This window comes from Lutzomyia longipalpis, chromosome 2, assembly GCF_024334085.1.
Source record: "Lutzomyia longipalpis isolate SR_M1_2022 chromosome 2, ASM2433408v1".
In the NCBI taxonomy this organism is placed as follows: Eukaryota; Metazoa; Arthropoda; class Insecta; order Diptera; family Psychodidae; genus Lutzomyia; species Lutzomyia longipalpis.
In genome coordinates this window covers 16,983,599-17,010,867 of record NC_074708.1, presented here as the reverse complement: position 1 = coordinate 17,010,867, position 27,269 = coordinate 16,983,599, and the positions used below count along the sequence as shown (strand labels likewise).

Here is a 27,269-nt window from a genome sequence, read left to right as displayed (position 1 = left end):
TCATTGCAACTTTTGAACCACAAAATCCAGTCCAAATGGGTGAAGAAGAAAGTTTTCATTAGACTTCATAATTGTATTAAAAACGGTCCCAATTTTATAGGGTTAAAGAAGTAAGAAGATGCTACTCATGATTTAATTTGCATGCGGGTGTGTCTTTACGAATTTGAAACCACATCGTCATCTTTTACGGAATAATTCAATTTTCCTCCAAGTTTTCCCATTTTACTGTGAATTTTCATGTTCATTGGCATCACTGTGGGTCATTCAGAAAGGTCAAATCGCATCCAAATAACTCACAGTGAGAATTTTCTCATTTTTTCCCCAAACTCTCGTAAATTTTCCCCCACCTCATTTAACTTCCGCTCTTGGTGAAAATATTGCACCATAAAATGGGTATTATTTATTTTTTAGTCTGTCGCATAAAATTCCGAGATTATACATACATAAAAAATATCAGAGATTATTTAATTGGAAATTGATAGTCACAGTATATAATATTTTCCACCCAATTGACTTCAAACAATGTTTCATTTCATTAATACGAGTGGGAGGAAAGTGATTTTATTTCATTACTACTACACGTTAAGTTTAATATTTATATATTTTACCGAATACCCGATGAGATTTTAATGAAGCCACAAATTATAAAAATTTAACGATCAGAATTCATTCGAACATGCCCAAAAATATTATGAGGGCTACCTATATATTTATTTTTTTATCTCAATCACCCTTTATAAATAATTTATAGGTATTCCAAAAAAATTAAAAAGTTTAAAAATTTAAAACTCTGGAATATTTTTTAAAGAAATTTTTTTTTAGATTCTCTCTCTAATGAATTTAAAAGAATTAATATCACTTTACCTCAATAAACATTTCATCATTCAATTTGTTTCGAATGTTTAATAATAAAATAAAACATGGAGCAATCATAAAAATGTTTTTCAACTTTATCAGTATTTTGCGATGAAAATAAAGAAATGAAATTCATAAAAGTATTGTGAATTAAAAATGCTTTATGCATTTTGCACTGTTAATTGCAAATTTTTCGCTGAATTTCATTTTATATTGTCGCTTAAGGAGGGAAATTGCACGCTCTTTAACTTCAAGTACCCTGAGAAAAAGGAGAATTCCTTCTCGCATAGATTATGAAAAGCCTGAAGAATTTCCCATCATATACTTTTCCTCTCTAGCTTTTATTATCCAACATCCTCATTGTAATTTATGTGTATGTTTTTTTCCACCCTCGAGACATTATGTTATCTAAAATTGAAAATCAATGGGAGAAAAAAAAGCTCATCCTCAAGGAATTTATATGGGGTGGATCCACTGAAAAAAAATCCTCTTTTATGTCCTTTTGTTGTTCTTGTTTTGAAATTTTATTTGTGATTTGGTCTTTCGCATTTTTTTTGTACATATATTCCTCCTTCCGGGAAAAGAACATGCCGTTTTACCAAAAAATGCAAAAAGAACAAAACTGCGCATGTTTATAGCATAATCCACCCACACAATGTCCGGGATAAGTTTGACGGTGAGTTGATGGGAGATGAAGAGTAGCGTGCTTGGGAAAAAACGACCATCACACCCTTTTTCCCGTGGGACTTTGCACCGCATCGACTTGCCCCACAATAGTCGCTCCCACCGACTATGCATGAACTGAGCTCATGAGCCCGACCCAATCCTACAGGAATCAGCACCTATATCAGTGACTTCTGTTTTGCAAAGACATGATTACAAAAATTGAGAGTAAAAATGTAAGAATATTTTTCTTTTATTTAAATTTAAATTTTCATGAACTAATTGACGAATTTTAAGGATATGTGACTTATGAAAAAAATGCGCCTTGGTAAGAAGGGACTCTAATTTGTGCTTCTCCCAAGTTTAAACAGGCTAAATGGGATTTTTTTAAGATACGATTTTTTTTAATTTGTATTGATTGAGAAAAATTATTCAAATATTTAAAAACTATTTTAAAAATAAAATTTCCAGCAATTTTTTCTCTAGAAAACCCCCAAATTTCCCATGCAAGACCAAAATTTAAAGAGCTCGTCTTGCTAAACTTCAGAGGTCAATGCTTTTCTACCCATTCAAATTGGCTGCCAAAAAGCGACAAGAGAGGAAAATCTCGCTCTCCTGAAGACCAAACATGTTTGGCAGGCAGGGCGAGGAGAGTATGAGGGAATTGACGATAACGTAACCTAATGAGAATATCGATCGTGTCTGATGTGTGTGTGCAGGGAAAAATCCTCTACATTCCCCGACACATTATTTTATCACAACATTTTCATTTTCCCGCCCATTAGTGGGGTTGACGGCGGAAGTTTGACTTCCCACCCACAACCCATTATTTCCCTTCTGCTGAATAGGACAAAAAATGCCACAGATGCAGATCCTGACTCAATTTCTGTGCATGAATCCCACCGGATTTGAGCAGGAAAGGAATACGGAATTAACACCATCCAGCAACATTTCCAAAAACTCTTAAACTCTTGAACTTGCGTGGCTGAAAAGTGGGTGAGAACTGCCTCAAGCGCCCTTTTTACCGTGAACTTTTCACATTCGGAAAAATATTTTCCTCCAAAGAGCGGAAAATCAAGAAGAATTCAACGTCTCGAAAGAAAAAAAGGTTAAAAGAGCAATTTTTTATCAAAGAAAATTCTTCTGGTTTCTTTTTGCAAAGTTCAAAAGTCAGGTAAATATTTTTGAAAAAAATTAAATTTTGCTAGAGATGTTGAAAAATTTAATATTCCATATCCCAAACCACTACAAAAAAAAATTCTTCGTGGGCTGAGAAAAGAATTTTAGCAAAAATTCCTATTTCACGGAGATTTTCATGACTTTTTATTGCTGTTCTCGTGTAGAAAATTCCACCCCCAAATGCATCTCTGCGCGGGATAGAAATTTATTTTCAAACATTTTCCCATTTTTCCCATCTTTTTCACACCCCGCCAAACTTTTCCAAGAAGATTGCAATATAAGGGATGGTCACGTTATTTTGGAAACTCTACAGGAACAAAATGGCCAAAATGTGAGAATTTCAAATAAATTTTTTGAGCACAAAAATTTATTTTCTAAATCAAAAATACTGAATTCTTATCAGTATTTGGCCATTTAACTAGAGTGCAAGCAGATTTCAAAATTTTGGTTTAAAAATTGGCTTGAAAATCGCTCTTAAAAGTCCCCGAGTTTCCAAAATAACGTGACCATCCCTTATTTGATTTCTTGCTGATTTTTCCTCTCCGTATATGAGAATTCTTTGGTTATCAAGACAAATATTTTCTCGCGCGCTTCAATTTCCCACTTTCCTCTTTGAGCTCATTTGTTATTTATCGAATTGCTCTTGCAATTTTCTTCGGGAGCTTTTTTTGTGCTTTCTGCGAGTACCAGAAGAAAATTGATTTTTTCAAAAAATACTTTAAAAATAATAATTTACTTTCTTTTCTTTCAATTCCATTCTCAATATATACGGAGCTTTGGCACAAAATGAAGCTTTTGTTCTTTCAGAGTATAATATAGTTGGTTAAATTATATATTTTTTTAAAGACGAAGACACTGAATTATCTTTTGTTTGATCCTTATCCTCACCTAATAAATTTTTCATTTAGAAATTCATTGAAATATCGAACATTTAGGTTTTTGAATTTTGTAAAAAAAAAAGTACAATTCGCAATTCATTCGATTCATAAAAGAAAAACTTAAAAAAAAACATATAATAAGTAGAAAATAGTGAGGTAATAGTATATGGGAAACGTAGCATTTGGTCACTCACATACATACATTTTAGAGAGCTTATTAACGAGTGAATGATAACGTGCGCATACAAATATGATAAAATCGCAAAAGCATTCATCATTAATGCTGCAATAGTTCCCAATCATAACCATCTGTTTGAGTTCAGCGCAGCAATAAAATGCGGCAGTGTGGGGGTGTAATTTGTCATCCACCGTGATGGGTTGTTGCTTTGGGTGCACAGACCTGCAAAATGCATTTCATTTTGGAAGCACTCGGTGAGACAATCCACTCACTGTGTGTGCTCTCTGTGAATCCATTCAATGATGGCACCACAGCACTTGCTCAATATTGCGCGCCCAAAACCACACACATGCTGAAGAAGAAGATTTATGGGCGCACCACTCACCCTCCGGAGGATCCATCCTGAGCCCCAAAGAGTTTGTGTACACCACCACCCCACCCCATCTCGACCTTTTCCCGAATTTCATCGTGGGGGCGGTTTTGGGGTATGGAAGCGGGTTTTTGGCGCAGAATTATCATTTGCAATATGATGGGAATTAAGTAAATATTTATCAGTGAACTGAATTTGGCGGAGAAGCTACTTTCCCAAAATGCCAGTCGAATAATAAATGAATGAAAAATGTGAATTGTTCCAACCCAAAAAGGGAAGAAGGATATATTTACCATTCAATTCCATTTTCAAGCACAAATATTTCCTTAATTATAATATGTTTTCTGCTCCACTGAATGCAATAAAATTAATTATTATATTTTATATTAATTTCCAGAATATATTTGCATTATTTTAATGTAATCTTTTTGATAAAAAAGCAAATGAGAATTAATTGTAATTAATAAATATAATTTTTAGTATCAAATTGTAGGTATGTAGTTTATGTACATTATTTAACCCAGATTTGTCCACTTTGTCCATTATTGTATACTCTTTATTTAGTTTAGTAGATACGCTCAAAAAATTTCTTTACATACTTTTAACCTGCTGGCCGCCAAGACCTGGGAGCTTCCTTAGAGCGCCAAGGTGGGGTCGTTGAACGACCCCAAGAAGGAAGTCGATTTTCTCATAAACTATAAAACCGGGAACTGTCGGGTCACTACCTTTAGACTCCTTATATAGTCCTCTTGCCCCTTGCATCACAAATTCGCCACCCGGAAACACGCAGAAGAAGATATTAGGGAAAAACATTTTTCACTCATTTTTCACACTTTCTTCGTGAGAAATTTGCCACGAAGTTGACCGCAACTGCTATTTTTTTTTCACTACTTCCCCACATTCCCCTCACTTCCCGCAGCGTGATAAATGGCAATATTTCTCGAATATTCTTTATTGTTTTGCACATTTATATGCTTCTAATTATGTTTTATGTTGTTTATGTTACTTATTCGCGAAAATTCTGACACTGAGAAGGTAAAGTGAGAAAGTAAACACAACCCTTCAACTCCCTTCAATCATATGATTTATGATGTGACTAACTTCATTCTAAGAAATTTTCCGCAGCATGGCCGTTACACCAATTTTTGAATTCCCTTCTTCTACATTTTCCTCAATAACTTTTCTTGTGGTGGTCGGATTGAGCTGAAATTTTTACACAACCTCCTCAGATAACCAAGGAACTTATTTCCAAAAGATGGGAACGCTATCTTTTATATTTATTAAGTTATAGCACGAAATATAGGGCTGGGGTCGTTCAACGACCCCGCTTGGCGGCCTAGAGGTTAAGAGCATAGAAGTAGCATTTTTTTTTTATTTTCATAAAATTAAAATGGGTTAATTCGAGGGTTGGAAAATATACTATACTAACTCATTTTTGTTGATTTTCAGGAGAGCGATTTGAAGTTTGAGATTTACATTGCCTCTTATGTAAAATTTTTTACAGTTTTCGCTGTAACTTTGTAGGGAACAAATATTCGAATTTGTCATTTTGAGGGAAGATGAAGGACATCAAAAGCTATCGAAAAATACGTTAAAAATATACTATACTAACTCGACTTAGTATAGTGTATTTTCCAACCCTCGAATTAAAAAGAATACTTTTCAAGTATTTTGGTTGAGAATTGACTCTTATTTCCCCCCCAGAGCCTCCCTTCGTAGCGCCCCCATATAATTTTCATGCTTTTTTGACTACTTTTGAATTTGGCGCCCTTTTTGGTACATTTTCCTGGAGAGAAAATGAGACGGATTCATTTCACCGCTATCCGTCTCCCTCACACTTTCATTTTTTCGCAATTTTTCGCGTTTTCCGCTGAATTTCCCAGCGAAATTGTGTTTTTTGTGACCAGGAAGCGACGCCGCATCGATTGGCATCAAAAATTCCAAAAGTTCGCGAAAATCCATTTCCGGGAAAAAAAGTGCGTGTAAAATCCCCAACCGTCAAAATTTCGAATTTTTAATTTCAACCGTCAAAATTTCTGCGGGCCCCAATTTCCGCACATGGCGGTTCCCCGGGAACCCCGGATTATCCGTAGGTGCTCCAGGAGCCCCAAAAATGTGTTCTATGCCCAAAAATTTGGGAAAAAAACAAGAGAATCACGAATTTTGTCAAAATGCCAAAAAAAGTTCGTTAAACTTAAAATGTTATTATTTGGGCCAGACGTTATGTGCCGCTGTTAGACAACATCGTCGACTAATCAAGCAAAAACCTCAACTTACAAATAGGCGCCTAATTCGAATTGGCGAACACTTCATGGCACGCACTTATGCCGAAGGGTGCTTTTTGCACGATATTTTCGCAGAATTGCATTATTTTTATGCTAAAAACTCTGAAATATATCAAAGTTTGTGTGAAAAATACATTTTCTACTAAATTATAACAGAAAAGCCAGAAAAATGCAAAAGTTTTCACGGGTTTTTGTACATTTTTGGGACACACTAATATTCGAACTTTTGATGTTCGAAAATTTCCAATGAATCCTCCATGGCACTTCCATGGGAAAATCCCCTTTTGTTTTGTTTGTGGACACGTTTCGGAGCGACCTCTTCGGGGAGACAAGGCTTCTCGCGAAAAATAAAAAAGTGTAAAAAAAAACTTTGTGTAAAATAATTTTTGTGGAAAAGTGTGGTGAAAAGCGCAGGAAAACACGCCTTATTGCGGATAAAGGGTGCATAATTGGCAACGTTTTTGTGCATTGTGGTAATTGGGTGTGAATTGTGGTCGATACGGGGCGTCAGGCAGGTCCGTGGCGAGTTTTCGCGTTTGAGAAGAAGAATCCAATAATGGTGGACATGTCATGAGAATAACTCGCAGCACCAAAGAAATGGATGAAAATTCGTCAGCTCTTGGCCATCAGAACGGTGGTGGAGGTGCCATGAGCGGTGTGGTGGTCTCATCGCAAATGGGTGGCAATAACTCGACTGCCATTAACAATAAGGGACAGCAGCAGCAGGATGATAATCAAACTAACCCGACGAGTGGACATTTCTACACAATTCCTGGTATCCTCCACTTCATACAGCATGAATGGGCGCGATTTGAGCATGACCGCTCCCAATGGGATGTCGACAGGGCAGAATTGCAGGTAAGAATCCCGCATACACCATCCCGGAAGAGCCCCGAAAAAGGGCAGGAAAACTTGTGCTCTCTCGAGAGCAAGCGCACTCTCTCACGCTCTCTTACTTCACTCTCTTCCATCACAAAATGGTGTCGCCCCCTAATCGGAAGAAATTCTCTCGCGCCTCCGCCCCACTGTTGTGAACAGCTTGTACCCCAAATTCCCCCCATTCAATTTATAACCACAACAAGTGCCCCCCATAATTACCCGGAAGTCTCCATTTAGGCACGAGCATCTTGCGCAGCATCCGTGAATCTTTTGTCCCACAAGAGAGCCTCTCTCTTCGGAGAGGCGAACCTTTTTGTGCGAAAAATTCCTCATTTTGCAAAATTTTCTCTATCGCTCGAAACTTTTCCACGAGTATTCTCCGGAAAACATATCCCCATCCTCCTCTCGAACTGGAGCATTCTCCGCTGCAATATTTTGTGAATGGTGTTAATTGTGCAGCAGAAGAAAGAATCTCGATGTCAGCTTAATTAAATCCACTCCCAGCCGACACTCCACGTCACAATGTCACCGTCTTGCCGTGGAAGTGTGGCCTGAAGAGTCAATGAAAAAGCCACTCCAATCTTCCAGTCTCTTTGTCTCTGTCGCCACACTTGCGACCGAGACTCACACATTCGCGGGAATCTGCGGAAGATTCTCTTGGGGCCATCAATTTGCCCCTTGAGAATGCATCTGTTGTGGATTTATTGTGAGTGGAATGTTCCCATCGAGGGTTCAAGGAAAAGGAAATGTTTATATGCGAGGGTTGTGGTCCACTGAAAGTACAATTAAAAGGAGGGATATTTCTTTTCTAAAATAGGAAGATTTATTTGCAATTCCTTAAAGACAAATTAAATCTCAAGAAATGAGCGATGTTGTAAGTTTCTTATTAAATTAGAATGCAAACATCAAAAGAATTTGCCGAATACATATAAGACAATGTAAATGTTCAAAAGAAATGAAAACAGTTAGAAGAATGTGAAGATAACGAGATTAAGAATCCCATTAGGAGATTGTCTTTATCATTTTTTTTTTAAGAAAAATATAAGAAGTCTGAAAAAGAAGTTTATTATCATCATTAATTGAATTTAATAGACAGCTGTCTGTTGGCTTTATTCTGGTTCTTTTCAGACTTGTTCTTATCATTTGTCTAGCCGATTTATTTTATTCTTTTTTTTTTTTAATATTTTTGTTTAGTTAGATCTCAAGAAATTTTATTTGTTGGTGATCAATTTTTAAATTAACCTAAGGATAATTTTATTTACTTAATTTTCTTGAAGCCATAATTTTCTTGTGATGTTTTTTTTTTGAGAACTTAATGCTTTACCCAATACACCAGAAGCCCCAGAAGAACAAGTCTTTCATATTAAAATTTACTAAAACTTATTAATCCTTAATTATCATAAAAAAAAGAAAAAAAAATGAAAATATTGATAAAACAAACCTTGAAGAACGAACCATGACCTAGGATTTTTCAAAAAGAGAAACATCAAGACTGCGCCAGGATGTAATTTAAGAGTTTCCTTATATTTCTTGTGATGGTTCAAATCCACTTTATCAATGCTCTCTCCTATATTGTAATAAAAAGTAACTTTGCCATAAAATACACACCAAAGTATATGGAAAGAAATGGTTCTCAACGTTGGTAAGAAATAACAAGGAAGACTTCAAACAAGTGGCACTTACATCACACTTGTTCAACAATGTGCACTCAAGAATGGTTTTAGAGTAAACTCACTGGCTAAAATGCAATAGGACTTTCAAATTGATTTACAATATATTTATTTTTTCATTTCAATTGTGTCATCAACAGATGATGTATACACGAAAATAAACTGAAATAAATTACTCTTAAAATAGCTTTTAAAATAAATCGTTTGAGAGAAAGTTCAAACATATAGGAAGGTACACAATAAAAAAATATAACTTAGAAGTAGTTTGAAAGTCTAAAATAAAACCCCCTAAAAATAAATCGATATCTATGCTGCGTATTGGTGGGATGTAAAATGAAATATTCTATTTGTACATTTCAATGTCTCTCGTAAGAATTTGCCGGGGAAATAAAACACAAATTCCAACATGAGTGACACACAGAAAGAGAAGACTGAAAGAGATGGGAAATGTATGTATATAAAAGTTGACCAACAATACACACCCCCCGAGACTCTGTGAGAGCAAACACTTAATTTATTGATTTTAATTTGTGATTCGATTGCAGACAGAATCAATGCGTCTACCCTCCTCGTCGGCATTTGGAGTGGATATACTCTTTTTTTTTTTCATTGAAGAAGGTCATGTAAATGCAATCATTAAAAACACGATGGGTGTTTATGGGCTTTGTATACATACATACATGAGAATCCCACATAAATACATCTCCCCGCTATTTTGCCGACACTATTATTTGTTATTTTTCTTTCACTCAACCAATAAACTCAATCAATCAGAAATTTTACTTCTTTTTTAAAGTTTTTGCATTTTTTTCTCTCTTTCGTCAGCAAAGACATGACTTTCGAATAGTTTATTGAAATATGTATACAATAACATTAAAAAAATATATTTTATTGGAATGAAATTACTTGGAACTTGAAAAAAAAATTATTATTGTTTTTAATTAAAACCTTTTAAAAAAATGCTTTCATTCCTAATTTTTTAAATTGAATTATAAAATAAATAATAATTATTGAATAAATGAAATCATATTACGTATGAGAATAATGTAAAATTAAATGTTATTAATTTCTGTATTTCTTTAGGTATAAAACTTATCCACTGAAGTGATTTTAATAAGATCTGCTGATTTATTTAAAAACTATAAATAAGCTTAAAGAAAAGTTTTCTTAAAACTATCTTCAAAACAACTTATTTAGCCAAAATCATCGTTTTCAAAAACCTATATCCGATTTTGACTAATTTTGGATCTACATATTTAACCTAAAAATTTGTTAAATTGAACATCAGTCTAAAAGATTTCAAACATATGCTTGACTGATATTAATTGTTAATTTATAATTTTATTTTTCTGCAAATGAATTTTGGTTCTAATTATCCGATTTTGACTAATTTTGTAGCTCTTTAACCTAAAAAATTGTCAAATCAAACACGAATCCAAAAGATTTTATGTTGTTAATTATTAATTTACAATTTGAGTTTACTGCATTGTAAATGTATGTATGTACGTACCTAAGTGGATCAAAAAAATAATAATAATACTTTGCAGCCGATGAATCTTGGTTTTAGTTATCCGATTTTGACTGATTCTCTGCATTTCGTCAAATTGGATAATTTTATACTAAATTTGTAATTAGTTATTAAATGTTTACTTCAAATAATTAACCGAATAAAATATTTAAATGCCTCATCCTCATAATCGTACAATCCCTCGTATAGTTTGAAATAAAAACGCGTTTTTTTTTTGTTACAAGAATCTGAATTATTGCTAGTGTAAAATAATCACGGATGACCTAAATTCGTATCTAATAGTATCTTTTTGAAACTAATCGATTATTATCCTCATCGTTCTTCATTTCAAGAACTTTTACTAAAGGAAAACAGCTTCAGGGTAACCGATCTGATGGATTTGATACCTTTGAAACACGTGTATAAAAAGAAAATCAATATTACATGAAGAAAAAAATAGATTTCCCTCATATCACTTTTCTTTGAGGTATTTTTCTTCAGGTGAATCTGGAATACATCATTTGCTTGTTCTTTATGGAGGTTATGGACTCTTCGCAACATCTTTCAGATTTCTTCTGAATGAACTCTTATTTTTTTCGCGAAAATTCTCTGCGAATAACGGCTTTGATTATTCATCTAGAAAGAATTTGAATAGATTAGCATTTTACTCTTTACAAAAACACCGCAATATTCATCTTGAAAAAATCTTTGAGCATTTTTTGTTGTTCTTAGTTTTTTTATTTTGAAGAATGTCCCCAAAACATTAAATGGAGATCACTTGTTTGATTGTCGATGTTTGACAACTCTAATGTTTTCTTCCAAATGTTTGTTTGAATTTAGAGATAAGATACCCTTTTTTTTTAGGACGGATGTGTGATTATTATGTGTTTTCTTTTTATTAAATTGGAATACATTATGACGACACCGCAGAGTACATTAATTTGCCTCAATGTAAAACTGGAATTGAAATACTAATTAAATGTATCCAAGAATAGAAATGACATCAAGATCTATTGCAAGAAATTAAAGTCTTAAAGTTTCTTAAACACTACACAAGATTTTTTTTTCAATGACATTCCACACATTCCGAATGGAAATAAGTTTTCCAGAACCTTAAATGTGCGATGAATGAGAATCAATCGATTTATACAGTTTTATTGACTTTAACATTATTTGCATATTAATGTTGTTCATTTGGAATATCTTGATTAGATTGTGGAAGATTGCAATTAACAGCTGTTCCATAAATGATTTTAGATTAGTTTCAATTAATTCACTTTTTTCTCCCAAAATTGCTTGTTTCCACATCAATATATTGTTTTCGTGCTCTCACCCAGACGAGACAAAATTCATTTGAAATACTCTATTAACCCCTGAACTCTTGGCGTCACAACGAGGAAATGGGATGACTAAAAGGCACAAAAGAAAAGGGTTGGGGTTGGTGTATGTACTTTCACTGAAGAAGAAAACATTGAGTGCTCGGTGAGCCTTTTTGCGACACTCAACAGAATTTCTAATGAGAGAAGTGACTGATTGATGAAACGACGAGAAAATGTTTTTTAGGGGAATGAGTGGAAAATTCTGGGAGGGGAGGCGACAATGTTATATTATGTGTTGTCAATTGAATCAAGTTGATGTCGCATCCGATGATGATATGAAATCAAAATCGATATTGCGAGAAATGGAGGCAAATGCCCGCGGAAGAATTCTTCCATCGATAGTACAAATGAATAGGTGAAGGGCTTTGAAACTATTGGAATTTTATAAATGTTCAAGAAATTCTTTTATAAGGCCTGATGAAGTACAATGTCGAAGACGAAATTAAGGTCGAAAACGTTGTTTAATACAAAATATTTGCCTTCAAGTTCCTCATCATAAGGAGAAACTTCATTATTTATACAAATAGTATTTAAAAGACTCACTTTATACAATTGACATAGTATAAACCTACGTATTAAAATATATCTCATTTCACAAAACTTCAGCACTGTGACCCACATGTAATTTAAAATAATTTTCCTTTACGCTGGAGCATGTAAAACAAGTTTGAAAATTTTCTTTTATGTGTTTCCTGCAGATGAAACTGTGAAATCTATTTAATAGTAGTCTTTCACGTAACTTTAATAATAAGTTCAACAATTCAATGTGTTCTATGTGAGTGACTATGTTAGGTGAGAGAAAGAGACTGCAGAGACGAAGGAAAATAAATGCAAATTTAGCACATTGAGGGATTATTGTAATTAATTATAGCATAACTATTAATTACCATTTTACAGATTAAATCTTAAACTGTTGACGTTTTAGTTTTTTCCATACATATTTTGTATTCCATGGAGAGCTTCTTAATTTTTTTTCGTGCCTCGCGTGTATGCTCTATCTATTCAAAGTCACAAAAGACTGTATCAACATCAATGGAAATTTTGCTTGCTTTGGAAGTCAATATATGAGACAATTTTCTGAAGAGGACAAAAATTACCTTTATCAATTCTCAAGGTGACAATTGATAAGATTGTATAAGACAATGTACGTATATGGAAGTTTTTCCCCATCTCTCTCTCTCACACACGTAAATTCTCCGTGGTATAGAAGGGGCACAAGAAAATATGATTAAATTGGAAAGATGCGTAGCATATAGCAGAGAGAAGCAAATCGATTAGATAGATGAAGATTGCGTAAGTTATACAGAAGTATATTTTGCATTTTGTTTTTTCAATTGTTGTATAAAAGTCTCTTTTCACGCCAGGAAAATTGCCTCAAGGATATAAATAGGAATGGGCATATAAGGATTTTTAGCAGGTTAAAGAGAAATAAATGTAAATAAATTACCCTTGGAAAATTTCCCAATATTTTCCACGTTTATTTATTTACCCTGACAGTGAGTTGTGTGTAATGTCTCTTTCTCTTTTACTTGGGCTCACCTAAAAAGGCACTTTGATTCCCACCAGAGGACGTTCCTACGCACAGAAAATCCCTCTCATACCCTCATCATTTCCGCTGGAGTATATCCCAAAAAAAGCACCATACATCTACCACACCCTCAACATTTTCTATATATAAGAAGTTAGTTTATTATGGGAGTTCGTCCACCATGGATATCTTCTTCACTGAACATTTATTTTACATTGTAGATTTTTTTTCATGGCGCACACTTCACTCTGGAAACTATTTCAAGTTCATTAAAAAATGTATAAGTGTGTAATGTATAATGAGTTTGAACTTCTCATAATAGGTCTAATATGAATTTTTACGTCACATTTTATTACCTATTTATTCTTCTTATTTTTTAAAACATTTAACATAATGTGGCTTTGTACGCGTACCCGGCATTCAGAGCGTTGACACGCGTCGGAGGGTATAACAAAATATAAATATTTATAACAGTTCTCTCACTTAGTAGGTACCTATATATTTTTGTTTATCTTTGAAATATTACTATATACTAAAATTGCTAAATAATTTGTTATTAAAAACAAACCTGAGTAATTACAATGCCAGTTAAATGAAATAATGTAGATTACTATTTAATGCCTTTGCCTTAATAAGTGACACCTGTCAACGCAATATCTGTCAAGACGACCTATGTCAAAATTGTTTCTGTCAATGTAACTTCTGTCAAATCAATACCTGTCAATGAAACATGCCTTTTTGTAATAAATAATCACCTTAAAATTGTATATAAATCATCAAAATATTTATTGAACTCTCTCAAGTAAATAAGGATGAAGCAATAAATTTCCTACTAACAGGAATTGATTTATTGGTTTGTGACGCTTTATCCCTTTTGCTGCGAGAAAATGTCAATAGGAATTGGAAAAGATTTGAATGAGTATTTGGATGAATGTTTTTCAGCCTATGGCTTGAATGTGCCTCTATTTGCGTCCTCTCAGAATATTGAAATACGAATATTTCTTGTTTATTTGTGGCTTCCACGTTCCTTGGAGCGTTTATCCGTGTAAAGGAGAAATGGGAAAGAAACCAAAGAGGAGCATGAGGAAATGGAAGAGATGGTGATCGGTGCGAGAGGAACGCATAAACAAGAAAATGACATTCTTGGTTGAAAATGATATAAGGGGGTGTAATGTGCTATAATGATGCAAAGACGATGGATGCTTACAGAGGGTGGCAGGGGGGTGTTATAAATGAGGAAATGTTAAACACAAGGAGTGACGAGGAATGTATGAAAAATGACTGAAAGAAATTGAAGAAACTTTGCAAAAATTGTCTTATAATATGAAACAGCAGAAAAGAAATGAATGGTTGATGTGTTATTAGTCTCTTGTGAATAAATCGAATGGTTTTGCCCCTTTAAACGTAATTTTCTTTTTGTACAAAAAAAATGATCGAAAAATCAGTAAATGACGGAAACCATAAAATTTTATAAAAGCAACCAAGTTGAGCGAAAGAATTGCTTCTTGGCATGGGGAAAATTGAAAATGAATATCGTAAACAATTTTTCACGCGCAAATTGCAATGAAGATTCACATTGAGTGCTGTAATGTCTCAATTGGTGTTGCTGCGCGTGGAATGGGTTTTCCGAAGGAATGAGAAAAATAGGGGAGAGATTTATATATTTTTCTTCTCCATGTCTTCTACATTATTATGTACATTGCACAGATACATGCATCCAATACAGGATGTTGCATTGAAAATGCATCCAAATTCTTCAAGATAAATATATTTATTATACTGTTACTGGTTTTTTTAAAAAAAATTACTTTAAAAATGTTGGTAGGAAAAATGGCGAAAAGACGAACTTCAAAGAAAATTCTACGTCCTTTCGACAGTTTTGTTTGAACACCCTATTCTATCGTTAATCGATGAATCCAGTGAGATATCATTTTCTCTTCCTTCACTACATAAAATATATGTACATGTAAACCTCTATCGATGGCACATAAACATTAAGCAAAGATGAAGAGACGATAGGAATTGCGATAGAATTTTATCAATGCTAAATTGCGTGTGTCTTCAAAGATCAATGGAATCCCTGATTTTATTCAGATAAATCACATTTTTCCTTAGACATTGAGCTAGTGTAAGAAAAAAAATCATTGACAATATAAAACAATAATGATTTTATGTTGCGTTTTATGCGAAGAATTTGTATGTGAGATATGTATGTACATAACATAATTTAATCAATAGATATTTGACCCACAAAAGTCCAAAGTCTTTTTTGCATTATTAAGCGACTCTCGGCAATGTTTTGAGAACGACTTTTTTTTCGTCATTCACTATATTGATGTGGACAGCAATTTAATTGAAATTGTCAGCAACTTAATTGCCAATTGCACTCGCGAGAATTGTTATTTATGTCATTTCTGCGCTATACCCTTTTTTTCGATATAACACCGCATTTATTTTTTCTCCTTTGAGATCATAAAAGAATTTAATTGGATAAAATACTTCAATAAAAAATTTTCCTCTTATTTGTATTTAAAAGAGAAGAATAAATCCAATTCAAATGAAAGGATTGTAATGATGTGGTTGAAGACACAGGGAGAAAGCTCTTTAGGGAAGCTTTGTTGTAACAATTCTCGATGTTTGCAATGATCCTAATTAACATTAATCGCACTTTAGGTACAAGCACAGGTGGGTGTGTTGTGTGTGTGTGTGCAGAAGGACTCGGGGTTTTTAGGCAAGAGAGAATGGTAAACAGAATAAGAATGGAAGTGATGAAAATGTGTGCTAAAGGAGCAAAATAGTATGATGTGTTGGTACGTCTTTTGGCATCGTGTTTAATTTCAATTAAAACCTCGATTTTCATTTATTAACCCAAAGATGAAATACCTGGCTAAATATCCTTTTCCCCACCAGGCATGGGAAGGAGGTATAAAGTGCCCAAAGGGGGAAAATGTGAGAACCTTACCGAGAGAAGATTTGAGATTGTGATTATTAACAAAATAAATTAGGAACTTCCTCTTGTCACTCCCACATCCACACCCTAATCCAATTTCCAGTCGCTTTCCAAGCGGTGGATTTTTGGTGAAATTCATTTAGACAAATTTTTCTCAAAACAGGTAGCATCATAATACATTTGATAGGAAATTGATCTAAATATATTAAAAAAAAAACTGGCATTCAATTCAAATTGAAAAAAAAAAACGTTATAATAGAAGAAAAAGTTGAGTGGTGTTGTATACGCATAATTGATGAGGTGTGCTCATCGAAAGCATTTTGAGAGGAAATTCCCACGATAGTGTGTTCCTATTTGCATGCAATCAATCTCTTATTTGGCATTGTGTTGTGGGGTTAAATACATTCGACCTTGAGACCTTTTTAATCCATAAAATGTTATGTAATTTATCCAGTAAAGTGCTGTTTCCTTTTACCGAAAAAAGGTGTATCATGTCTAAAATTATTATATTTATTTTATTGTTGAATTTGACAACGTTTTACTATCTTATACTATTAATAGCATTTAATTGATCCACAACTCAGAAATAAAAGAGGTAAAAAAAAATAGAAGGGGAAGAAGAATATCAATTTCACATGAGGAAATGTGGAATATGATCTAAAATATTGACATCATGTCACGATTTTTTTTTAATAATTTATTTTTGGTTGGTTTTAGCTTCTAAATAATTCTTCGATCCTTGAATTTCCTTCCCTTTTGGTCTTTATTTTATTTCCAACATGATGGCCACGCGTGCAATTACTCTCTCTCTCTCTCTCTACCTATTCAACGTGAGCATAATTGCATCGTTTTAGGAGGGGACAATAAAAAGGAAAAAAAAACATTGTAGTTAGAGATAACAAGCAAGTTTTATCCATTTGGTTGATTTTTACCACTTGCAAGTCTTTTAATGGCTATATGTATAAATTTTGCGTCTTTTCGACTAACCTTTACTGCCTTTTTTGTGCCTATATAGAAAACCAATAAAGTGAAATATATAGTTACATATGTGGTACACATATATTAGAAGAAGCCACCCAAGAGATTTCGTGTGTGCAAGAAAAAGTAAGGCAGGGCAGTAAAAGAGGCACAAAAAAAAAGTTTAAAGAAAAAATTATAGCAGTGAAAAATAAAATAACAACTTTCTCCCCAGAAGCGAAAAAGATTTCTTATTTTCCTAATCATTTACTTTGCTGAAGCTTTTTTTATGGTTAGCCTATAAATTCGGTTGGTTTCTAAATATTTTTTCAATAAACTGATGGGAAAGACTTTAATTGAAATTTTCTGGACTGTTTTATTATCCTTTCTATATATTTTGGTTCTTGTTTGAACCACTGAATAAATTCCTGAGTTTTAGAATGAAAACATTTTTACGATGTTTTGAAGCCCTGATGAAGATCTTCAGTGTTGTCGAAATATTAAAAATATTCTAAGAAAATTACTTAGCATAAAAACTAGGTTCTAAGTTCTATTTCCTTTGATTTGTTTTTGAATTCTTAAATAACTGTCGGTTATTACATTATCTATCTAATCTAAACCCTTAAATTTAGAATATTCTTTCTTTTCAGGTTTTCTTTAATCACTCCTAATAAAGCTATTAGTTTGTATTAGTAATAATTTAAATTCCTTTAGAAGAAAGTTAAGAAAGTCAACGATTTTTCAAATCAACCCAATAATGTTTGGACATCTCTTTCGCGCGCTATCGTTGGGGATAGTGAAGAAGTTTATTTTTTCTTCTACACCGCTCGTAAATTATTATTAATTTTTGACACGGACACTGAGCAGCAGAGTGGAAATTTTGCTGTGTAGTATATGAATTTGTGGTTGTTGTTGGATTTTTTTTTTGTAAAAAGAGGTGAAATAGTTGTTAAACACAGAAAGAAAAAAAAAGAAGAAGCCGCGCACGTTTTGCTATAATGTGAGGGGCAATGATGGTTTAGTATTATGGGGAGGGTGGGTGGATGGGAGGAAAGTAAAGGTAATGAACATGGCGAAAAAAATCGGTGAGTTCGGAGCATGTAGTAACAGATTTGTTGCGAAATTTGTCTGTGATTAGTCTCGTGGTGAACAAGCAAAATGATGGGACTCTAGTTGTGGATATATAATTTTTTCTGTGATAAAATTCTTATCTCTTTTTTTTTCTGTTGGCGAATTTAAAAAAAAAAAAAGAAAAAGCTTTTTCGTTGCGAGGGAAAGATTGGCATTTAATTGAAAAAGGTGAAGTGTTGTGCTGAAGAAATGAGAATCAATTAAGGAGAAAAGAGAAGATGTGTGAGTGACCAACTTTTGCTTTTCTCGTTCTTCAAGCTTTACCACTTTGGAAGACTTTCGAGAGATTCTTTCGTATCTTATTTTTTTTCTTCTTCTTTGCTCTCTAAGTGTTCCTTTTCCACCTTTCTCCCATAAGAAGATAAATCTTAAATGCGTTGGTGGGCATAAAAGCCTGACCACATACATATATACGGAAAAACAGAGAGGTCATTTATGTCTCTCAAAAACTTTCTTTGTCCTTGATTGAGGAAATGGCGTCATGGTTGTGGATGTTTTTTTGCAAAATAATGATAAATTGTACACAGAAATGTGAATTTTGTGCTTTTGCGAATGAATTGGGGGGAGGGATTGGAGAAGAGGAAGAATCGAAACTTTGGCGGGTTTTCAGCCGTTTGAGTGGGAAAATTGTTTTATGTGCGAGGGAGGAAATGTGAAGAATTCAATGAACTATTCGTCTAGGTCGTCATCATTCGGTTTAGCTTTTCGACTTGCGTGCAGAATTGAAATTTGATTACACACCTCTGTAATTTCTCCTCTCACTCTCTCCCCCATATAATTGCCTCTTCTTCTTACACTCTCTACACACAGACCATATGGACAATATATATAATATAATATATTGGAAAAGCTTCTCTTTCTTTTTATGAACACACAACAATTCATTTGGGAAGCGTCAAAAGTGACAATGCGTGGGTGGAACGGCAATATTTTTTTTTTACTACAATCACCGCGTGAAAAAATTCTTTTGGTTTTTGCAGCAATATTGTGGAGCGAGATGACAATGGAAGGTGATCACAAAGATATCCATATGAGGTTGCTCCGTGGAATGCTTTTAGAACACGAATTTTATCATCTCAGAAATTTGTCGTCTAACCGTGAACACTTAACCATAAACAATCAATGAGATAGAATTATTAGTTGAGATTAATATGGAAAACTTAGTCATGATGATTATAATAAATTTTTGCATTGAAATAAGGTAGTAAATTAAAACTTATTTCCTCTTTCCATGAGATTATTCATAAAATTGTGAATGACCTAAAGTGTGTTTATTTTTTTGGAATTGTTCAAATTTATTTATAATTCAGAGTCAAAATTTAATAAGGGGGTCATTTGAAATACTTAAATCGATAAATTAGACTTGGCATGACTAAAAAGAGCTATTTAAATGACAATTTGTTTGTACTTTACTTTGAGAAATACTAAATGAAATAGCCGAGAGGTTCTAGTTGCAGCATTTTAGAGCTTTTTGTAAAGGACGTAGGTTCAAGTCCCATCACGGGATCTTTTTCTTTTTACCTATTCATCTTATTCACATTTCTGAAGAATATATCTTAACCCTTTAAGGACCATTGGGTCATACGCTGACCCAAAGGCTCGATTTTGAAAATGTTTAATTTTATATTGTTATTTTATAAATTCTGAGTCAAAATTAGTACAAGACTAGTTCTTTACAATCCCTGATCATTGTATGACCACACAAAGCCATCCCCAAGGACTCACAGGATTAAGAAGGACGAAAACCTGAAAATTTTTGAGTTGGGATTTTTTGCCAAAAATGTTTTATTTGAGCTCAAAGGAATCCACAAAAATTATTTTTAGTTCAATCAGCTCGCTAGATTGATCGTGGACCTTAAAGAGTTAAACTGAATTCCTCTCTTCCTTATAAGAAGCTATATTAGAACTTCTTTTATGTCTAAAACTCAATTTCTTCAGCAAATTCCTCCGAAAGTTCATGAAGTGGGTCACAGAAGACTTTGACAATATATTAAAGTGTATTAAATTCCTGACTAAAATTACGTAGTACAAAGTTTTGACTGTTGAACTTTGGCGAATAATCTGTGTAAGAGTACGTTATCCTTGGTGTTGTGATTAATAAAAAAAAAATCATGCAAATATCCATCTGGGTCTCATCAAGTAAAAGAATCTCATGAATTATGTGGCCCATTAAAGTCCTCGGTGCGCGTACAACCCCCTGATGAATTCCTTTAGAAAGAGAGAACTTTCGAGTAGAGCAAAGGGAAATACGATAAGGGACGAGAGAGGAGCCAAGGAGAAGGGAACTTGGTGTGAGAGTTACTTGTGCGAAAAACATAACATTGCTGAAATTCTATTCATAATTAATTTTCCTTAAACACTTTTTGTACAATTTCCCAAAATGTTTTTTTATGTTTCTTTTTTTTGTAGGCTCGTATTGCTGTACTGTTGGGCGAAAGAAAGAGCCAGGAATCCCTAAAGTCCGATTTAGTTCGTCGAATTAAGATGCTCGAATATGCACTGAGGCAGGAGAGAGCAAAGTATCATCGTTTGAAATTTGGCTGCGATCCACCGACAATGAATGATGACATTAAACCACCATCGGATGAGACGGCTGCCCTGGAGGTAGCGGCTGCAGCGGCGGCGGCCACGGACACAGAAGCACCCTTTACGTCCGTTACAAATATCACCTGGCGACAGGGGAGGCAACTTTTGCGACAATATCTCCTTGAGATTGGATATACGGAAACAATTTTGGATGTACGTGCAAATCGAGTGCGCTCCCTGCTGGGGCTCAACAACAATGCCGAACAGCAGGAGGATAATGCAAATCCCAACAATATTAATGGTAATGAGAACAATAAGAGAGCCAGTGAGACGCAAGGTTTGTATCCCATCATCCCACCTAAACTACATACAACAATCAACAAAAGTGATGCTCTCACACAATTTAGATTGAATGAAAAATAAATTCATCAGGAGATTAATCATTGTTCCTTCGTTCATTTTCATTTCTTTTCTTTCTCTCCTTATTGTTCCATATCAACAAAATAACAAAAATCATCCAACAAAAAAGGACGACGAACACCGGCAAAGAAGGCACAACCATCAAATATGACGGAGGCTATGATACTCGATTCGGAGGCCGCTGTAATGGCAAATTTTGATTTTTTGTCACAAACCGATGTTGAGATGTCGGATGACGATGAAATTGGGGATGACCTGGATTTGATTGGGGATGAGGAGCGAAAAAGAAATGTCAAAGGAATGCTTACAAATGAAGGTGAGTCGCCCCATGCCAAATTAATCTCATTTTTTTATTTCTGTTAATTCTTCCTGTGCAAATTTTATATGCCTATTTTGAATATAATTTCCAAAAATGTTTATTTTATTACCCTCTTTGTATTCTTCACGGCACACGTCCAACTGAAGATTCCCCAATTTGGCTTCCAAAGTCCGTACGTTTTGCGTCAATTTGCAATATTTCCTGCATTGGTTGTGTCTGAATTGAATCACAAAGTTGCATCCTATTGAATTATTCTTGATTTAATTTTGAAAAAGAAAACTTCTACTTGCAAACTTTCATTCAAAGAATGCAATATTAACATTCTCAGAACGGCTTTCATTTTGAGAACTTTGTGTATGATTTAAGAACCCTGGTAAAGATGCCAAAATTTAATTTTATCTAAAAGTCTTTTAAAAGTATTTTCAATCGTCCTATTCACCCATAATTATTCCTCATCACCCCAGTGGACGGTTACGACGAATATTTAAATTTCTCAATTGTCCAAAATTTTCAATAAATTCGATTTATTTCACTTTCATGCCCATCAGCCGTGCAAAGAGAGGAAGAAAAAAAAAGCATTCGTTGAAATATCTTTTAATTTCCGCGGTTCTGAAGCAATTCCAAAAAAAAAGCATTGTGTATCCATTTATTGTTAACTTTATGAGTTTTCTAAGAAGGTTCATTGTTTACCAACACTTGTGAAGAGAGAAAGAGAAATATAAAGTACAATGTGACGAAAGTGAAAACATTAATGGTCGACTTCACACCACACACAGTTTATTCTTACATACACGAGACAAATTGGGAGAAGAAAAAATAAGGAATTTTGGGGGAGAATTGATATTTACCTTGGAGAATAAGAACAGGGGGATTTTTGCAAGGACCCAAGAAAACCTCCCCCGCATACGAGCACCTCATAAAAGAAGAGCTTTTCTCAACATTTTGTCTCCCCCCATTTTTTATTTAATCCATAACACCAAACATCACGATTCACGATTATATTGCGCGTCCCTTGATGTAAAATGTAAAAACCCCTTTAGTTACAAAGTTTTTAATTTATGCGTTTCGTACGAGGAATTATAGCTCTCTAAATATTTCAAAATTATTAAAACACGTGAGGTAAATTTACTTGATTTATATTACGTTGAGTTCTGTTCCGCCAATGATTTTTGAGAGTTGGCACGAAGGGGGAAGTCCTTTAGTTTAATCACTCTATGCCTATATATCGAGAATTGAGGAGAGATTATGAGAGCTTAAGGGGATTATTAATTTTAAATCCCACCTGAAGATTTAGCAAAATGTTTAATATTGATTAACAGAGAATAGAGCGATAGCAATTATTGAAATTCGTCATTTGCAACAACAAATGTTGGATAATCCAACATTTATGTATTGCAAATGACGAGATTATTGTATTTATGGGAATTATAGGGATCTAAAAGGGATTTAAAGAACTTTAAATGAACTTTTTATGAGTTTTATAAAATATTTTCGTTGCTGAATAGAAAAAAAAAGATTTTAACTTGTCCTGGTTTTCCCTAGAATTATTGTGAATTTTATATTCAATTTTCATTCCTTTTTTTAACTCTTGAGATTCATTAATGCAAAAAAATTGATTAATTAAAAAATTTTAAACTTGAGAAAAAATCTAAAATAAATAATTTTGCAAAATTTTGAGAATTTTGAGACCTAAAATTTTTTTGGCTCCATCTAATCGTGAGTCAGAAAAAGACTAATGTTGACTCAATTTCTTTATCGCGACTCAAATTTTCCCTTATTTAGACTCAGCCTTTGCCTTATGTAGACTCAATTTTTAACTAATGTAGACTCAGACTTTGCCTTAACGGAAAAAAATAAATAGCCAAGGTAGACTCAAAAAATATTTCTCCCAGCTATTTGGCGTTAGAATATAATAATGTCCAGGGTAGAAATGAATTATGTCTCTCCCAGGCATTTGAAATTTCTAGCTCAGAAATTTTAGAGAAAAATCAAAACATTCAAAAATTAGGTTATGGGATGATGTTGTTGACTTTCTATGAAGAAGTGCAATTTTCCTGTGGACCCATTTACAGTAACATCTCATGATTTGTCGGAAAATGTCACAGTTTTCCCGATGATTTATGAAAATGACCATATTTATGTGTGTATTGGAAAAAAATGACAAAATTTGTGAGGTAGTTAAAATTCTTTTGTAGCCGAGACTGGAGCTATAACTGGCTCGAGTACAAATTATGCGTGGCAGAGACATATAAGAATTTCTGGCTTGGATATATGTCAATTTCTGTACCGTACAACTTTTTTTTTTCCGTGTTATAGTGACTCAATTATTCAGCTATAATAGGACGGCGAACATATATGGGGGAGGAGGTGAATAATTGAATACCCCGACAAATTCCTTAAAATTAAAAAAAAAACTTTATCTGACCCTTGAACAGGGGTTGGAGGTGAAATCGCACATAGCGCTTGCAACACGTATAGACTCCCTCTAACTCCATACCGAATTTCATCCCGATCGGCCCAGCGATTTCGGAGGAATTCGCTTATCACAAACAAACAAAAAGACTTTCTTTGACAGATTAATACCTATTCCACTAATAAGATTCTGTTCATTTGAAATATTCGCTGTCTTACTTTTTTTTAACGTCGCCTTAAGTTAAAACTCGCGGCTACATTAGGTATTTTGTAGTAGAGATAAGGTAAAATTGCGTCAACATTAATTTTACTCAAAGAGGATTCCTTTTGCTTCTTTGCAGACGATGTTGATGCTGAAGCTGAAGAAGTCCTCAATGAGCTCAACATGTTAACTGGAGGCGAGGACAACATGACAGGTGAGCTGTTGTAGAAATATAGAAAAAAAAGTCTCAAAGGCAGTTAAATAATTTTGTGTGCGTGTTGTAGGTTTCACCGATACACCAAGTCGACGAAATATGATTTCGGGCGATGAAGATGTGGATTCGTCACTTGGTTTGGGTGAATTGGCACAGCTGACGGTGAATAATGAGGCAGAAACGGCGTATGATGGGTCAAATACCAAGGAATCATATAGGAAGACATGGAATGCCAAATATACATTGAGATCCCATTTTGATGGGGTACGTGCATTGGCATTTCATCCACAGGAGCCGGTTTTGATTACAGCATCGGAAGATCATACGCTAAAGCTGTGGAATCTGCAGAAGACGGTGCCAGCAAAGAAGTCAGCTAGTCTCGATGTTGAGCCATTGTATACGTTCCGTGCGCACAGTGGCCCAGTCATATGTCTGGCCATGTCCACAAATGGTGAGCAATGCTACTCAGGTGGGCTCGATAGCATGATAAATGTGTGGAATTTGCCAAATTCCAACATTGACCCGTACGACAGTTACGACCCGACTGTCCTCAAGGGTACACTCGAGGGTCATACAGATGCCATTTGGGGTCTTGCTGTTAATCACACCCACGGGCACCTTGTGTCCTCATCTGCTGATGGTACGGTTAAACTGTGGGCACCACAAGCCAAGACGCCACTCCTCAAGACGTACACATCAGACACGGAGGGTATACCCACCTCTGTGGACTTTGTACGTGACGAAGCTGATAGAATTGTGGTGGCCTATCCCACGGCGAGGTTAGTTTCCTTTCTATTTTTTTTAGCTGTGTTTCTTTCAGACACAGCTTTTGTGTACCGAGCAAAATCGAAAGTCGTCAGATCGGGCTCAAACTTGGGATGAGCACGAATTAGGGTCCCCACATTCCAAAAAACGTATGCGCCAAAAAATTTTTTTTCCGGCCGGCCGGCCGTCCGTCCGGAGTTCAACGCTAAATTGCAAGAGAACGGTGATAGATAGAGACTTGCTGTAAACGGCAAAGTTCATATATCGACCGGAAGACATCCGATTATGAGGTCAAAATAACCCAAAAATTTTGTTTTCGCTATATCTCAACCCCTGTAATGGCTAAAACTCTGAAATTTTTATATGTTGTAGCCATCAAGACCTTTCCAACGATACCTTATTTTCGAAAATCGGTCAAGCCGTTTAGTCAATATGGCCATCCCAATTTTTTTATCGAAAATCGACTATAACTTGAAAACAGCTTGACCGATTTTGATCAACTCGGGCTCAAATGAAAGCTCTCAACAAACCCTAAAACTCTCCAGAACACCGGAAGTCTTAAAAGTGACCAGTATAGGGGGCCAAAAATCAAAAACAAAATTTTCGATGAGTTTTGGAATGAATATCTCGAAAACGCCATTCTCGATTTGCTTCAAATTTTGATATATTATAGCCTACCATAACATATATTTATTAAAAAAAAATTAAACAATTTATGTCGCCATTTTGAAAATATTGAGTTTCAACTTTGACATGTCATATCTCGAGTTCTACAAGTCCGATATTGATCAACTCATGTGCAAATGAAAGGTTTCGTGAAACCCTACAAATGTCTAGAACATTGCAACTTCGAGAAATGATCGCAAGAGGCGCAAAAATCAAAAACAAAATTTTCGAAAATTTCGAACTCGAATATTTCGAAAATGGCGACGTAATTTTTTTTTTCATTTTTCGATATGTTATAGCTGACTTCAAGACCTTTCAAATAAAAAAAAATTATGAAAATCTAACGGATCCGTTCTCGAGATATGGCCTTTTAAAGATTTCTTAGAGTATGAATTTTCTACTTTTCCCGACTTTGCGCGTAATTCAATTAATTTGCGTTCTAGTTTGATCTCACAAAATTGGTACACTGAAAGAAACACAGCTCTCGTAAGCTTGGTCAGCTTACCAGTACATACATTTAAAACTTACTTTAAGAAAAAATCTGTGAATAAACTTATTAAAATTATTTCTTCTTTGTGCAACAGATGCGTCATTTATGACACAGAAACGGGAAAACCCATCGTGAAACTAGAGCAAGCGTCACAGGAGATGGGTGGTGTATTCGCAAAGTATATCAATCGCGTGATAAGCCACCCACTCCTTCCAGTCACAATAACAGCCCATGAGGATCGTCATATTCGATTCTGGGACAACACGAGTGGCACACTGGTGCACTCGATGGTGGCCCATTTGGATGCTGTCACTAGTCTGGCCATTGATTCCCAAGGGCTGTACCTCCTTTCGGGATCGCACGACTCATCGATACGCCTGTGGAATCTGGACAATAAGACGTGCGTCCAGGAGATTACGGCTCATCGCAAGAAGTTCGATGAGAGTATATTGGATGTCTCCTTCCATCCATCACGACCGTATATTGCAAGTGCTGGCGCTGATGCTCTTGCCAAAGTCTTTGTCTAAAGTGCGCGAATTAAAACAATTAAAAAAAAAAGTTCATAAAATCTCATGAGGACGTCTGGACGTCGTGGGGAGCGCAGAAAGAGTGAGTTTGAAAAGATAAGAAACACACTGTCATTCAATTGAGCACATCTCTCTAAAACAAAAAAAAATTGCAAAATAGAGTAGAAAAGATGAAATTGTAGCAAGAAAATAAAGAGAAAACAAAAACATAGTGTAGGATCGTGAGGGAGGAATTTTAGTTTGTTCTTTGCTTGAATTTTTGGGGAAGATATTTGCCGGCAAATTATTAAGTGGGCAACAAGGATTTGTGTGGATTTTA

General features: G+C 34.6%; 1 protein-coding gene across 2 annotated transcripts; it reads left to right on the top strand.

Annotated features, from left to right (window-relative positions):
- Positions 1-6,695: 6,695 nt before the first annotated feature.
- Positions 6,696-27,175, top strand: LOC129791025 (striatin). Of its 2 annotated transcripts, none has more exons than XM_055828922.1 (6): positions 6,696-7,266; positions 20,819-21,236; positions 21,465-21,671; positions 24,428-24,502; positions 24,573-25,281; positions 26,518-27,175. In XM_055828922.1, exons 1-6 carry the CDS (start codon positions 6,979-6,981, stop codon positions 26,948-26,950), a joined length of 2,130 nt encoding a protein of 709 aa, XP_055684897.1. In that variant the 5' UTR covers positions 6,696-6,978; the 3' UTR covers positions 26,951-27,175. The 2 variants fall into 2 exon arrangements, with proteins under 2 accessions (XP_055684897.1, XP_055684895.1); XM_055828920.1 differs by having other exon boundaries at positions 20,819-21,272.
- Positions 27,176-27,269: the final 94 nt, after the last annotated feature.

Coding starts and splice junctions, on each gene's coding strand:
- LOC129791025 (XM_055828920.1), top strand. CDS start 6,979: ATGAGAATAACTCGCAGCACCAAAGAAATGGATGAAAATTCGTCAGCT. Junction 21,273..21,464: donor GAGAGCCAGTGAGACGCAAG/GTTTGTATCCCA, acceptor CCAACAAAAAAG/GACGACGAACACCGGCAAAG. Junction 25,282..26,517: donor GTGGCCTATCCCACGGCGAG/GTTAGTTTCCTT, acceptor TTTGTGCAACAG/ATGCGTCATTTATGACACAG.